At 42.0% G+C, this 15026-nt stretch overlaps 1 protein-coding gene across 2 annotated transcripts in view; it reads left to right on the top strand.

Annotated features, from left to right (window-relative positions):
• The window catches only part of acot18 (acyl-CoA thioesterase 18), a 56755-nt gene that overhangs the window by 14748 nt on the left and 26981 nt on the right, over positions 1–15026 (top strand). Inside the window, exons 1-2 of one of the 2 annotated variants that reach the window (XM_062996588.1) lie at positions 2713–2766; positions 13728–13924. In XM_062996588.1, coding sequence (XP_062852658.1) covers positions 2750–2766; positions 13728–13924 — 214 coding nt within the window. In that variant the 5' untranslated portion in view covers positions 2713–2749. Of the gene's footprint in view, positions 1–2712; positions 2767–13727; positions 13925–15026 lie in introns of those variants that run through there. The other variant, XM_062996596.1, reaches the window with a different exon arrangement.

The raw sequence follows: 15026 nt of genomic DNA, 5'->3' as shown, positions 1-15026 counted from the left end.
CTGAAAATTCCATACATCAGCACGATGCACCAGTTTTCGCCTGAAGAGAGAAAGATGGAAAAGTTAGTTAGGCTGCAATAATTCCAAAAACATCAGAAAAAATATATGTGAACCACTTGACCTTGTACTACAAATTGACTTGACTTCGCCAAACTATTTGAAACAGACTAATGATTTCACTTCTACACATAATGAAAATCGCAGCGACACGTAAAAAAACACAAAACCACTGCTACTTTCTCAGGTTTAGAGCAAAATAACATGAGAAAAGCTTTGTTTTCCATTAACACTCAACGTTATACTGTGGAAGGTTGTCAAGCATACGTATGGGACACTGAACTATGACAGTGATGTTTTTCACAAAAAATACAAGCCTACATTAAACCACCATCTCATGCCCACTCACGCCGATTACACCTGCGAGACAGCCCGCCATTTTAGGGTCATTACAATTCAATTAGCTAACGGATTAAGTTAACGGTACCAGAAAACTTTTGAATGTGCACAACTGATGCCACAAGACAACCTGATTAAGTTAATAAAAGCGAAGCGCAAAACTCACGTCAACAAACTAAAGAAAACAACAACTGAGACAAACACGTCACGTCTTCTTATCACCGATATTTGATTGATGTTTTCACATAAAAACCAACATCTGTAACAGCAGCACAGATGCTCACACATATCTTACACACTCCGCAATGCTATTACTACTCTTAACTCCCGCTGTGTAATGCCCACCGTTGATGACGCTGGTCCCGCTCTTCACTATCTTTGATTGGTTTAGACATATAGATATGATTAGATATGGATTTAATGTGTGTGTGTTGTTGCACCGGAGAATTTAGAGTCACAGAGACTTTTCTCCCCTCGAACGGCTGGTCGCACCGGTGCGACCTCAGATTTTTTTCAGTCGCACCATTGAGAAATTAGGTCGCATGTGCGACCAAATTGGTCGCACTCTAGAGCCCTGCAGTAATATAATAACACATAAGAAAACGCTCAGTATGCAGGAGAAACTGGCAATACCTCGCAAAGAGTCTCTGTAGCTAGCACGCTTATATTGATTCATGAATGGGCTACAGGTGAGCACATTAGTATGTGGGTGACGCAGACTCCCGCTGCGCTGTCCGATTGGCTGCCCTAGTCACGTGATCTCCCAGTGCGTCCTGGGAAATGCAGTTCTCTACATCAGGGGTTTTCAACCTTTTTGGACATGCGCCCCCCCTTCGTGTGCCAACCGTGAACTTGCCCCCAACTTGCGCCACGCCCCCTCCCCTTCGTCAACCACCGCACAGAAATCATTGAGAAAGCTTCTGACAAGCTAAAATAACGTAATTAATGTTGTGCACATTATATAATTTTGCTGATTGAAAATATTATTTTAAAAAGATAATACAGTCCGACCCCATCTGAGCCGATTCTATCAGCACATTATATAAATTCGTTGTTCACTTTGGTAAATCGTAAGCGGTTCTTGCTTTTTGATGTAGATGAGAGCAGAAAACGTTACTTCACAGAGCATAGACAAAAGTTCATCAATTACTAAGTTGGTTAGTTCGGGATCATCTGCTCTGACTGAAAACGTTTAGCTCCACAGGCAGAGTCGGCTCCCGCTCTGTGGTAATACTCAGTATAATTAAACCTGAGCTTTTTAAGGTAAGCTTATGTTCTGTAGTAGTTGGTGTTTATTTACAACCGCAACATTCATTATAACAGTAAACACGGAGAGATGACTGAGAAAAGAAACTTACGCTGCGCTTAAAATGAATTGACTCCCGAGTCACTTATAATCGATACTGTAAACAGAGCGTCTCTCTTAAAGACACAAACACGTCCTATAACAGCGGTCGCTGCTTTTGACACCGGTTATCTTCGCTGATAGCTCTATTTTGAAGGTTTTTTTCAGACGGAACTGAATAACATTAAACGTGCGTGTGAGCGTGGTCAGTTAGAGTAATGAAATATGTCTCCCGTGGGTGAAAAATTAATTGCTTTAGTTTTAGAAGTAAAAAAATCTCGTAATGCCACGCTCCCCGTTCAGGCACTCGCTCCCCCCCAGACAAGTACTCGCGCCCCCCCGGGGGGGTCGCACCCCACAGGTTGAAAATCCCTGCTCTACATTACCATCAGCTATAACACTGGGAACCGCAGGCAGTGTTACATCTTGATTCTCCACTTTCATCTGATTCATTTGACTGTATTAAATCCATAACAAAAGCAGCATTTCTCCAAACATTGCCAGACTGCGTCCCTGCTTTTTCCGATCTGTAGCTGAGACGCTAGTCTTTATTACATCTAAACTGAGTCCAGACCTGAACCCCATTGAGAATCTTTGGGATGTGCTGGAGAAGACTTTGCGCAGTGGTCCAAATCTCCCATCATCAATACAAGATCTTGGGGGGAAAATTAATGCAGCTCTGGACAGAAATAAATGTTGTGACATTGCAGAAGCTTGTGGAAATGATGCCACAGCGAATGCGTGCTGTAATCAAAGCTAAAGGCGGTCCAACCAAATATTAGAGTGTGTGACCTTTTTTTTGGCCAGGCAGTGTATAACACCACGATTAAAGATCGTGAGTGGACGTGTGCTTATGGAACCCTAGAAATGGCTGACAGTATTGTGTGCACTACATAGGCGCCCTATTAAGAATGCGGATTGGAACGCGCCCACAATTCGATCAGATGAGAATGCAGATAGTCTTCCATTAAACTTTAACTCACACTGGTGTCAAAAAGGACACGAACAATGCTGGCGACTTACGGGTAAGTTCTCCTGCTTTAACACCTGCTTTAAATTCAGTAGAAACGTAGTGAAAGTCTTGTTGTTGCTAATGTGCATGTAGAAGAAGAACCTTTATTGTCATTATACTTGCGTACAACGAAATTTAGTTTGACACCTTCAGAAAGATAAAAAGAAGAAGCAAAGTATTTACATAAACATATGGATATTTACACACTACAATTACACATATTTAAACATATGGATATTTACACATGTAGCAGTGTTAGCACAGCTTTCACAGTGTTCCGCACACCCTTTGCTTTTATAACATAATGGTGTGACGTCGAAGTTCCCAAGATATTAACTGCATGACATGTTCTGTTTAGACCACTTACATAAGGAAATAAATATGTGCAGCCAGGACTAAATCATGAAGATTTTAGTAATTGAATTTAATAATTTCTTCAATCATCAATGTATAATCATCTGCACTAGATATTGTTTCTGTATCTCCTGTAATTGTTGCACAATTATATACTTCCCTTATTTTAGGAACAGCTACGGTTGGATATTTAAACATTTAATCTTACAGAATGCTGTGCTTTATTCTTTGTTTGTTTATTAGGATTTTGTGTTACCCCCTGAGCCACCGTGCCGCCCTACTTTCTTCTTTGTGTACTTGTGTCATGTGTATGTAAGCTGCTGGCTAAGTAGGTAGCACTGACGCCTCACAGCAAGAAGGCCCTGGGTTCGATCCCCAGGTGGGGAGGTCCAGGTCCTTTCTGTGTGGAGTTTGTATGTTCTCCCCGTGTCTGCACGGGTTTCCTCCAGGAGCTCCGGTTTCCTCCCAAAGTCCAAAAACATGCAAGTGAGGTGAATTGGAGATACAAAATTGTCCAAGACTGTGTTTGATATTAAACTTGTGAACTGATGAATCTTGTATAATGAGTAACTATCGTTCCTGTCATGAATGTAACCAAAGTAAAACATGATGTTAAACACATTGCCACATTAATGAACGACTACTGCAACTCCCTCCTGGCAGGTGCTCCAATGTCCACTATTAAACCCTTTCAGCTCATTCAAAATGCAGCTGCTCAGCTGTTTTTTAACCAACCTAAACACTGCCACATCACCCCACTGCTGCCACATCACCCCACTGCTGCCACATCACCCCACTGCTGCCACATCACCTCACTGCTGCCACATCACCTCACTGCTGCGTTCTCTGCACTGGCTTCCTGTAGCTGCACACATTCAGTTTAAAACACCAATGCTCGCCTACAAAGCCAAAAATGGACCCCAAGCTACCTTTGAGGTCTAATCAAACCCCGCTCTGTACCACGCAACCTCCGAGTCACTAGTCTCGCTCCACTTGATCCTCCACCCAGGACTCGAGGAAGACGAGCATCAAGGCTCTTCTCTGTACCAGCACCCAAGTGGTGGAACAAACTTCCTCTGTCTGTCCGAACATCTGAGTCTCTCGCTGTCTTTAAAAAACGATTAAAAACCTTCATCACCTCTTTACTAAGCATTTAAGCTGACTTGTACTTACTCACTTACTAACGCTCTTATTCATTCGATATTCACATGCTTCCACTTATATAATGTCTAATATAATGTCTCCATTTTTACTGTTATGCAGATGATGTTCAACTTTACATCTAATTTGAAGCCCTTCCATCTGATTTATTGATTAATTGCTTGGCCGATATCAAAGACTGGATAGCCAAGAGCTTTTTTAAACTAAATAGTAATTAAACGGGGGGCATACTGATTGCATCTCCTTTCATTTTTAGAAAACTGGGCCAGCCCACATTTGCTATTCCTGACTTTGTTAATTCCTCTGTTGCTCAATTACACACACTTGGTGTAATTCTTGATTCTCCACTTTCATTTGATGCCTATATTAAATCCATAACAAAAGCAGCATTTCTCCAAACATTGCCTGACTGCGTCCCTTCTTTTCCCAATCTGTAGCTGAGACGCTAGTCTTTATTACATCTATTACATCCTGCTTGTAGCCTAAGGAGGTTACAATATGTCCAGAATTCAGCAGCCAGGGTTCTCACATGCAAACCAGCCCTGCTGAGCATTAGTGCTGGGCGATTTTCACGATTAATTCGGTTCATTCGAATTATCGTTTTCACAAGATGTTAGAATGTCACAAACGCCAGCATGTCACGAGGCAGGAACTGACCAGACGCTCGCAGAATATATAATCAAGGAAAGTTTAATATCAAAAGGGCAATCTTAAATCAGTGTACAAAATCAGGCAGAGTCCAAAACCAGAGGATAAACAGACAGACAAAGAAAACCAAAAGGCGCAGGTAAAAACAGTAAACAGAAGACAACAAGGGTCGTACACGGTAATGGCTAGATTCAGAAATAAGGACCGCTCGTTATTAGGGCTGCAACTAACGATTATTTTAGTAGTCGACTAATCTTTTTTATTTTTTGTTTTTTTATTTTTTTTTTTTCTCTCGATTAGTCGACTAGTCAACGATTATTTACGTCATACCCTCCATCTCTGCCTTAACATAACAAAACTCTATGTTATTTAAGTTCCAATATAAAATTAAAATAATGATGACCCATGAAACATGAATATGAAACTTAAGCTTGATAGTTTAATTAAATATATTTGAAACATTAATACACAATCACAATAAAAAAAAATTCAGTTAAATAAGAAAGCTTTGGACAGCATTAGAAACTGTTATGTTTCAGAAGTTATCACTCTGGAAGTCAAAAACATTTATAACATGTTGTTGAGAAACATGTGAATGCTGTCTGTGAAGACCTCAGCCATTTGATGGGTGCATGAACCTCTTCTCATCCACACTCCATTGCTTAGTGCTATTAATAGAAAGAGCAAAAGAGAAAGCTGTATTAATTATCACAAACTGAAGGCTATGTATCATAGTTTATTACAAATAGTGTACTGGCTATGCCAACTAAACCATAACAGGTTAAATATTTTAACTGAATTATCTGCTGAGCTAACTAGCTAGCATTAAGTGGATGAGGCTTATTATTTAGAATGAATGCTCTCATTAACGAGAGCAAAAAATATGGAAGACGAGACAGGGTAACGTTAGGCTATAATGTTAAGTTATATAACGTTACTCATATAAATGACTGATTAACTATTGCACTTAATGCGTTAGCTAGCTAACAAACCTGAAAAATAGTGATCTCTTAGGAAGTTTTCCCACAAGTACTCTAACATTAACAGACATTAACTACGTTGGTTAAAGCACAAAGCGGTGTAAAAACTAACCTGTCCGGAATAACGCTGGTCATCACGGCTGCAGGGTGCTGGTGTTTCACCGCAGTGCTGTCGTGAAACCACAACTCTGCATTCTAGTGTCTGCGTTCAGCTCGTTTCTTTGGATTATTTTGGCTGAAATGCTCCTGAAATACTTTAGAAAGTTTCGGTCTCTCTATCTTTGCCTCTCTGTCTTCATAAACTCCCCGCTGCGCCATGGAAGCGATGCTGCGCCCCCTGCAGTCACTTTAGTGCGTTGCAATAATAACGACGCGTCGACAATGAAATTCCACGTCGACAAATTTTTATAGTCAACGTTATCGATTATGTAGACTAATCGTTGCAGCCCTACTCGTTATGCACGCAAACACAGACCGCAATACTTCGCAACGAGACAGACAAGCAGAAGTACTTAAATAAGATTCATGAAATGAAACACAGCTGAACTCAAATCTAAACTCTGGAGACCGACCAGGATTGGCTGACTGGGGATATTTGATAGTCACGTGAGAGTCCGTGGGAGCATGGGAATTGTAGTCCATATCGTTAGAAGCAGAACTTGCCACCTCCATCCACCCCCCAGTCACAAGAGGACAAAATCAAAGCTAGCGCAGATACTGATACAGACTCACTTCATTGGTGGAACAGCACACAGGCTCGTGTTCCTTTAAGAAACTTGTAAAGAACTGTTTGTGGTTTTGCACTTTTCTTAATGTAAGGAGGTTATGCTGCACATTATTTAAAGTGGGTTGTTTGTGATCTATTTTTAAAAAGGATACAGCCAATAAGATTTCTATTTTAATTATTGTTAATTATTGTTATACAGTTATTGTTATAAAGTTTGAGTCCCTTGAAAGCCGCTCAGGTGGCGCAACGGTAAAAAAAACACACGCTGCAACCGGAGCTGGATCTCGAGTACGTCGTATCGAATCCAGCTCTGCCTTACCGACCGAGGCTGAGCGGCTATATGAGGAAGGAGTGCTCTTAGAGTGTGTCTCTCCGCACGCAACGCTAGGTGGCGCAACACTCGTCAATGTGTGGGTGGCAAGATGCATACGGCTTGCTGCTCACGTGTCGGAGGGGATGTGGGTTAGCTTCGATCTCCTCGGTCAGGACAGGGATCGGCAGAGAGGATGCGTGATGCTAATTGGGCAATTGGACGCGCTAAAGGGGGAGAAAAAAGGAGAGAAAATGCATAAAAAAAAAAAAAAAAGTTTCAGTCCCTTGAAAGGATAATTATAGGTTGTGCTGTTACTATTTTTGCACTTCTGCAGTCTTTTAAATTAAAATGCAAAAAATTTCTTTTTTTTTTCAATTGCGTTATTCAAGAACAAACAAAAAAATCGAATTCGAGAATCTTTAATGAATTTGAAAATAATCGAGATTTAATTTTTTTGCAATATCGCCTAGCCCTGCTGAGCATATAACGCCTCTCCATGCCTTGGCTCCCCCGTATCTCACTAACTTGTTAACTAAGCGCTCCTCTTCATGCCCTCTCCGGTCCTTTGATTTCCATCTCCTTTGTGTCCCTTCCCTTAGGTTATGCATGGTCTGTGATAGAGCTTTTAGTGTTGCAGGGCGTAAACTCTGGAATGCTGTACCACTTCACCCTCTGGCTTTCTCCTCATTCTCCTTTTACAAAAAGCAGCTAAAGACACACTTTTTTCAGATAGGTCATTATTTTTTTCCCATTATGTTTTTAAGTTCTTTATTTGTCTGTAATTTATTTATTTACATTCATGAGGGCGGCACGGTGGCTCAGAGGGTAAGGTCGCCTCGCAGCAAGAAGGTCCTGGGTTCGATTCCCAGGTGGAGCGGTCCAGGACCTTTCTGTGCGGAATTTGCATGTTCACCTCGTGTCTGCGTGGGTTTACTCCGGGTGCTCCGGTCGGTGTCCTCCCACAGTACAAAGACGTGCAAGTGAGGTGAATTAGAGATACTAAATTGTCCATGACTGTGTTTGACAGGGGCGGCACGGTGGCTTAGTGGGTAGCACTGTCGCCTCACAGCAAGAAGGTCCTGGGTTCGAACCCCAGGTGGGGTGGTCCGGGTCCTTTCTGTGTGGAGTTTGCATGTTCTCCCCGTGTCTGCGTGGGTTTACTCCGGGTTCTCCGGTTTCCTCCCACAGTCCAAAGACGTGCAAGTGAGGTGAATTGAAGATACTAAATTGTCCAAGACTGTGCTTGTTATAAACTTGTGAGCTGATAAACCTTGTGTGATGAATAACTTCCGTTCCTGTCAGGAATGTAACCAAAGTGTAAAAACATGACGTTAAAATCCTAATAAACAAACAAACTGTGTTTGACATTGAACTTGTGAACTGATAAACCTTGTGTACCATCATTCCTTGATGTGCGCTGCTCCGTGCGGCTGCCAATCACAGTCTCCCCGTGTTTCTGTGTCTTTTTTATCTGTTTTAGTGGTTATTTTGTGTCTTTCCCCCGAACCTTTGTCATGTTTATAGACATTTTCATGCAGCTTTTTTAAGTTAAGGTTTTTTCTTTAAGTTACTTTTTAGAGAGTTTTTTTCGGACTTCGCTCGCAACATGTCTCATCGCATTGTCTACTCGTGGGATCAGCTGGGTGGATGTAGAGTGGGGAACAAGCGGCGGGAGAGGAGAAGGAGTTATAAACCCTGGCTCTTTAAAATGAATGACAGAATCCTGAGCCGATTCGTTTATTTCCGGGGTTTTTTTTCCGTTTCTGTGGTGGCGTTAGCAGGAGGGGCGGGGTTACAGATGCACACACACACACACACACACACACACACAGTGCGCACACGAACAGGAGGGAGTGCGTGTACTCTAACAACATCTGTCCTCTCAGTGAGAATCTTTTCTAAAACAGGGCAGATCAGAACAGAAAGGAGAAACAGGATCAACCCGTCAGAGATGAGCTGCTTGTTTTATCTGCATGCCAATCTTCACTAAATACTTACAAATCCTGTCACCTGGATACTGATTTTTCTTTTGCACATTTTCATTTATATTTTGTTGAGTGATACTTTGTTGATGTCGTGTTGTTCCACTGTAGATGCAAATTTACAAATAATATACACAATCAGATCTTTTTGTCTAATTGAGATGGGTCTTTGTTTTTGTATTTTATAAGTTTTTTTTACATTAGTAATTCATTTTACATGTAATTTGTTAATAAATTAGTTCAAGCAACAACAAAAATCTGTTTAAAGACTCAGCTCAGCTCAATGAGCTTGTTTGATTACTTTGATTTTCAATTTAAGATGGCAATAAGTAACTTAAATTTGGTAAACCTGTTAGGTTACAGTAAAGTACTCTGTTCTTGGTAATTACCTTTAATTGCAGGGGACTGAAGTTTTTTGTTTTGTTTAAAAATTGTACAAGAAAATGTGTTAACACTTTTTTTAAAAATCGTGAGAAAATCGAATCGTGAGCTCAGAATCGTGAATCGAATCGAATCGTGAGCAGAGTGTATCGTTACACCCCTACTGGTGAATAAAACGGACGAAGTTTCTGCGCTGATCCGGACACAGCGAGAGTACCGTGAGTGCAGCATTTTATGCTTTATGGAAACCTGGCTGAAACAGAACGTACCGGACTCTCATGTTCACCTGAACGGATTTACTACTGTGTGGGGCGGCACGGTGGCTCGGTGGGTAGCACTGTCGCCTCACAGCAAGAAGGTCCTGGGTGGGGTCGATCCCCAGGTGGGGCGGTCCGGGTCCTTTCTGTGTGGAGTTTGCATGTTCTCCCTGTGTCTGTGTGGGTTTCCTCCGGGTGCTCCGTTTTCCTCCCACAGTCCAAAGACGTGCAAGTGAGGTGAATTGGACATACAAAATTGTCCAGGCCTGTGTTTGATATAACCTTGTGAACTGAAGAATCTTGTGTAATGAGTAACTAGCGTTCCTATCGTTAATGTAACCAAAGTGTAAAACATGACGTTAAAATCCTAATAAACAAACAAACAAACTACTGTGAGGGCGGACAGAGTTTACCATCAGACCGGTAAAAGAAGGGAGGGGGACTCACTGTGTTCGTGAACAACAGATGGTGTAACCCTGGTCACATTACGGTGAAGAAAGTGATCTGTCAGCCGTACACTGAACTACAGTATGTGTGATCGGAATGTGTCCGTATTATTTGCCGCGTGAATTCACATAAGTTGTTCTGTGTGCTGTGTACATTCCTCCGTCCGCCAGCACAGACATCGCGTTTGACGTCATCCATTCAACTATCGCTAGAGTGCAGAACCAAAGTCCGAGTGCCTTCATCACAGTGTCTGGTGACTTTAATCACACTTCACTTTCATCATGCCTGCCTACATTCACTCACTCAGAAAACAGAACACTGGACTTGTTGTATGCTAATGTCAAAGAGCGTACAAATCTGACCACACCATCTGACCACAATCTTGTACTCCTCACTACACAGTACAAGCCCTTGGTCCAAAGACAGCCAGCATCCACCATAACAGTGAGGAAGTGGAATCACTGCAGGGCTGTTTTGAGGCCACGCAATGGGACGTTCTCTGTGACCCTCACAATCAGGACATTGATGAGATAACAGCGTGTGTCACGGACTACATTGATTTTTGTGTGAACGCTGTTGTACCTTCTAAAACCTATCTGATGTTTTTCTAACAACAAGCCATTGGTTACAAGCAACCTTAAATCCCTACTGAACCAGAAGAAGAGAGCCTTCAGGACAGGAGACAAGGATGAGCTAGAGAGGGTGCAAGCAGAGCTCAAAATAAGGATTAAGGAGGCCAAGGACGAGTACAGGGCTAAGCTGGAGGCCAATTTGGAGAAAAACGATGCTTGTGAGATGTGGAGAGGCCTGGGAAACATCACAGGCTTCAATCAACGCAGCTCGGGAACATCAACTGAGGGCAGTCATGAATGGGCGGATGAGTTAAACCAGTTCTTTCTAAGGTTTGACAACGACTCTCCTTCTGCCCCGTTGTCCTCTGCTCTGTCTCCAGCCGTCTTGCATCTTAACACCCCAGCACAACAACAGCCATCATCATTCACAGCCCATATCTCCACCATACCGAACATTTACACCTCACCTGACATGAATGTTCCTTCCCCCAACCACACTTCGGACCAGTCAAGCAGCAGGGTACCAACTTTTACTGCTGACCAGGTGAAGAAAGAGCTGAAGAAACTCAAGCAGTGTAAAGCGGCTGGACCGGATGGCATTCAGCCTAAGGTATTAAAACTATGTGCTGAGCAGCTGTGTGGAGTCCTTCAGCGCATCTTCAACCTGAGCTGCAGCCTAGGAAAGGTCCCACTCGGGTGGAAAACTTCTTGTGTGGTTCCTGTCCCCAAGAAGAAGCAACCAGCAGTGCTAAATGACTACCGTCCTGTTGCTCTGACCTCCCACCTGATGGAGACATTGGAAAGTCTGATGCTGGGCCACCTGAGATTACTGGTAGGAGCTGACCTGGACCCCCCGCAGTTTGCATATCAGGATGGCATTGGAGTGGATGATGCTGTTATCTATCTGCCGGACAGAATGTACTCCCATCTGGACACTACAGGCAGCACTGTGAGGATTATGTTTTTTGATTTCTCCAGTGCGTTCAACACCCTACAGCCTGTCTTACTTGGGGAGAAACTTCGTCAGATGAAGGTGGATGGGTCTATCATCTCATGGTCGACCCCAGTTTGTGCGATTGCGGGGCTGTGTTTCAGACATGGCCAGGTGCAGTACGGGGGCTCCCCAGTGGACTGTATTAGCACCGTTCCTGTTTAACATCTACACCTTGGATTTCAGATACAACTCTGGCACATGCCATCTGCAGAAATTATCAGATGACACGGCCATCGTGGGGTGTATCAGGAATAGGGCAGGAGGCTGAATACAGGAAGCTGGTTTCAGACTTTGTTGACTGGTGTATACTGAACAAACACTACGGATCTCCTGCCGCCCGAACAGTGTTGATTGATTTATTTCTGTGCAATATCTTTATCTCTTTTAGTGCAATATATTTTTGTCTCTTTAGTGCAATAATAAATATGCTGCTGTTTTTGCTAATGTCTTGTCTTTTGCCTATGCCCTGTTATGTTTTCTTCATTGGCTTCCTGTAGCTGCACGCATTCAGTTTAAAACACTGATGCTCGCCTACAAAGCCAAAAATGGACCAGCCCCAAGCTACCTTCGCGGTCTTCCTCAGTCTGTCCGAACATCTGAGTCTCTTGCTGTCTTTAAAAAACGATTAAAAACCTTCATCACCTCTTTACTAAACACTTAAACTGACTTGTACTTATATACACTTTGGTTCTAACAGGTTTTAGCAGATTTGTGTTCTTGGACTGTTGTCTGCTTAAACTAGAGAAATGAAATGTTTACTATGGAAGCTCTTCTGTAAGTGACTCGGGATAAGAGCATCTGCTAAATGCAGAAAATGTAAATGTAATGTTTAATTGTGTTGAATAATGTCTGTCTTCCCTTGTGTAATTTGTAAAGTACTGTGACACTGCAATATCATATCTTATCTTGTGTAATGAGTAACTACCATCTGTCATGAATGTAACCAAAGTGTAAAACATGATGTTAAAATACTAATAAATAAATAAATAAATGTTTACATTGATTATATACCATGTTGTTTTATGTCTGTAGCTGTACAGTGTCCTTGAGTATCTTGAAGGGTGAACATTATTATACACAGTAATTTACATTTTCGACATTTGGCAGACGCTCTTATCCAGAGCGACTTACAGAAGTGCTTCCTTAGTAAACATTTAAATACTCTAGATTAATTAAACAACAGTCCAAGAACACATTAGTAATTAAGCATTAGTAAGTAAGTACAAGTCAGCTTGAGTGTTTAGTAAAGAGGTGATGAAGGTAGCAAGAGATAGATTTAAAGATAGCGAGAGACTCAGATGTTCAGACAGACAGAGGAAGTTCGTTCCACCATTTGGGTGCTGGTACAGAGAAGAGCCTTGATGCTCGTCTTCCTCGAGTCCTGGGTGGAGGATCAAGTGGAGCGAGACTAGTGGCTCGGAGGTTGTGTGGTACAGAGCGGGGTTTGATTAGACCTTGAAGGTAGCTTGGTGTTGGTCCATTTTTGGCTTTGTATATGAGCATCAGTGTTTTAAACTGAATGTGTGCAGCTACAGGAAGCCAGTGAAGAGAACACAGCAGTGGGGTGATGTGGCAGCAGTGGGGTGATGTGGCAGCAGTGGGGTGATGTGGCAGTGTTTAGGTTGGTTAAAAACCAGATGGGCAGCTGCATTTTGAATGAGCATTTTGAATGAACAGTAATGTACTGTTAAATAGTAAATAATAAAAAATGCACCTCAAATCTTGAGTGTATTAATTTTACATTTACATTTTCAGCATTTAGCAGACGCTCTTATCCAGAGCGACTTACAGAAGTGCTTCTATAGTGAACATTTCATTTCTCAAGTTTAGGTAAACAACAGTCGAAGAACACAAAAGGTCTTTGTTTGACTTTTGTAACTATTAATATTGTTATTACTCAAACATCAGCATAACAGAAAACCAAAAACTATCCAACATCCATGAAAAAAAAAATCCAGCACAGTGTACAAAAACAAACTCACTTTTAGGTTATTGTAACATCCCTGCATGATGGAAAAAGTGCATAACACATAAGTTATACCCACCACAACTGAAGGGAAAAAAAATGTGTCTACATTAAACACAATTTACAAGTAACCCAGGCAATGGTCTATGCTGACACATTAATAATTCTGTTTATGTTGGGCATGTTATGCAGCACGATGGCACACAGTCCATGCCCTCTGCTCTTGGTTGAACCCTCACGGGGTCTGGTGGATGAGAAACTGAAGATTATTGTGAGGAGTTTGAAGTTGAAACAGGAGGTGACCCTGCACTGTCTGCATCACTCAGAGGACAAAGACCTGTGGGAAGCGTTCGGGCACTATGTGAGCGACCAGCATGGCACTGTGACTGGTAAATATACTCAACTCAAGGGGGGGGGGGGGGGGGGGGGTGGTATTCAATTCAGTTCAATTCAAGTCAATTCAATTAAGTTTTTTTGTCATGACAAATATGGACGTATGGCCGAAGCTTAGTTAGAGATTTAAGAAACATTATAATAAATAAATTATAATTTCATAAATAATTATAAAAAATATAATGGAAACAAATATACACTGATCAGCCATAACATGAAAACCACCTCCTTGTTTCTACACTCACTGTCCATCTTATCAACTCCACTTACCATATAGAAGCACTTTGTAGTTCTACAATTACTGACTGTAGTCCATCTGTTTCTCTACATACCTTTTTAGCCTGCTTTCACCCTGTTCTTCAATGGTCAGGACCCCCACAGGACCACCACAGAGCAGGTATTATTTAGGTGGTGGATGATTCTCAGCACTGCAGTGACACTGACATGGTGGTGGTGTGTTAGTGTGTGTTGTGCTGTTATGAGTGGATCAGACACAGCAGCGCTGCTGGAGTTTTTAAATACCGTGTCCACTCACTGTCGTCCACTCTATTAGACACTCCTACCTAGTTGGTCCACCTTGTAGATGTAAAGTCAGAGACGATCGCTCATCTATTGCTGCTGTTTGAGTCGGTCATCTTCTAGACCTTCATCAGTGGTCACAGGACGCTGACCTGTTTTTGGTTGGTGGACTATTCTCAGTCCAGCAGTGACAGTGAGGTGTTTAAAAACTCCAGCAACGCTGCTGTGTCTGATCCACTCATACCAGCACAACACACACTAACACACCACCATCATGTCAGTGTCACTGCAGTGCTGAGAATCATCCACCACCTAAATAATACCTGCTCTGTGGGTGAAAGCAGGTTTAAAAAGTATGTAGAGAAACAGATGAACTACAGTCAGTAATTGTAGAACTACAAAGTGCTTCTATATGGTAAGTGGAGCTGATAAAATGGACAGTGAGTGTAGAAACAAGGAGGTGGTTTTAATGTTATGGCTGATTGGTGTACATATCTTATTTATAATAGTGAAAGTAGTGAAGTACTTATTATTATTATTATTATTATTTTAATAGTGCAATAGTAACAGCAGTTGAAA

Source organism: Trichomycterus rosablanca, chromosome 1 (genome assembly GCF_030014385.1).
Source record: "Trichomycterus rosablanca isolate fTriRos1 chromosome 1, fTriRos1.hap1, whole genome shotgun sequence".
NCBI classification, from domain to species: Eukaryota; Metazoa; Chordata; class Actinopteri; order Siluriformes; family Trichomycteridae; genus Trichomycterus; species Trichomycterus rosablanca.
Note: the sequence above shows the minus strand (reverse complement) of the source record. Positions and strands in the feature narration are given on the sequence as shown.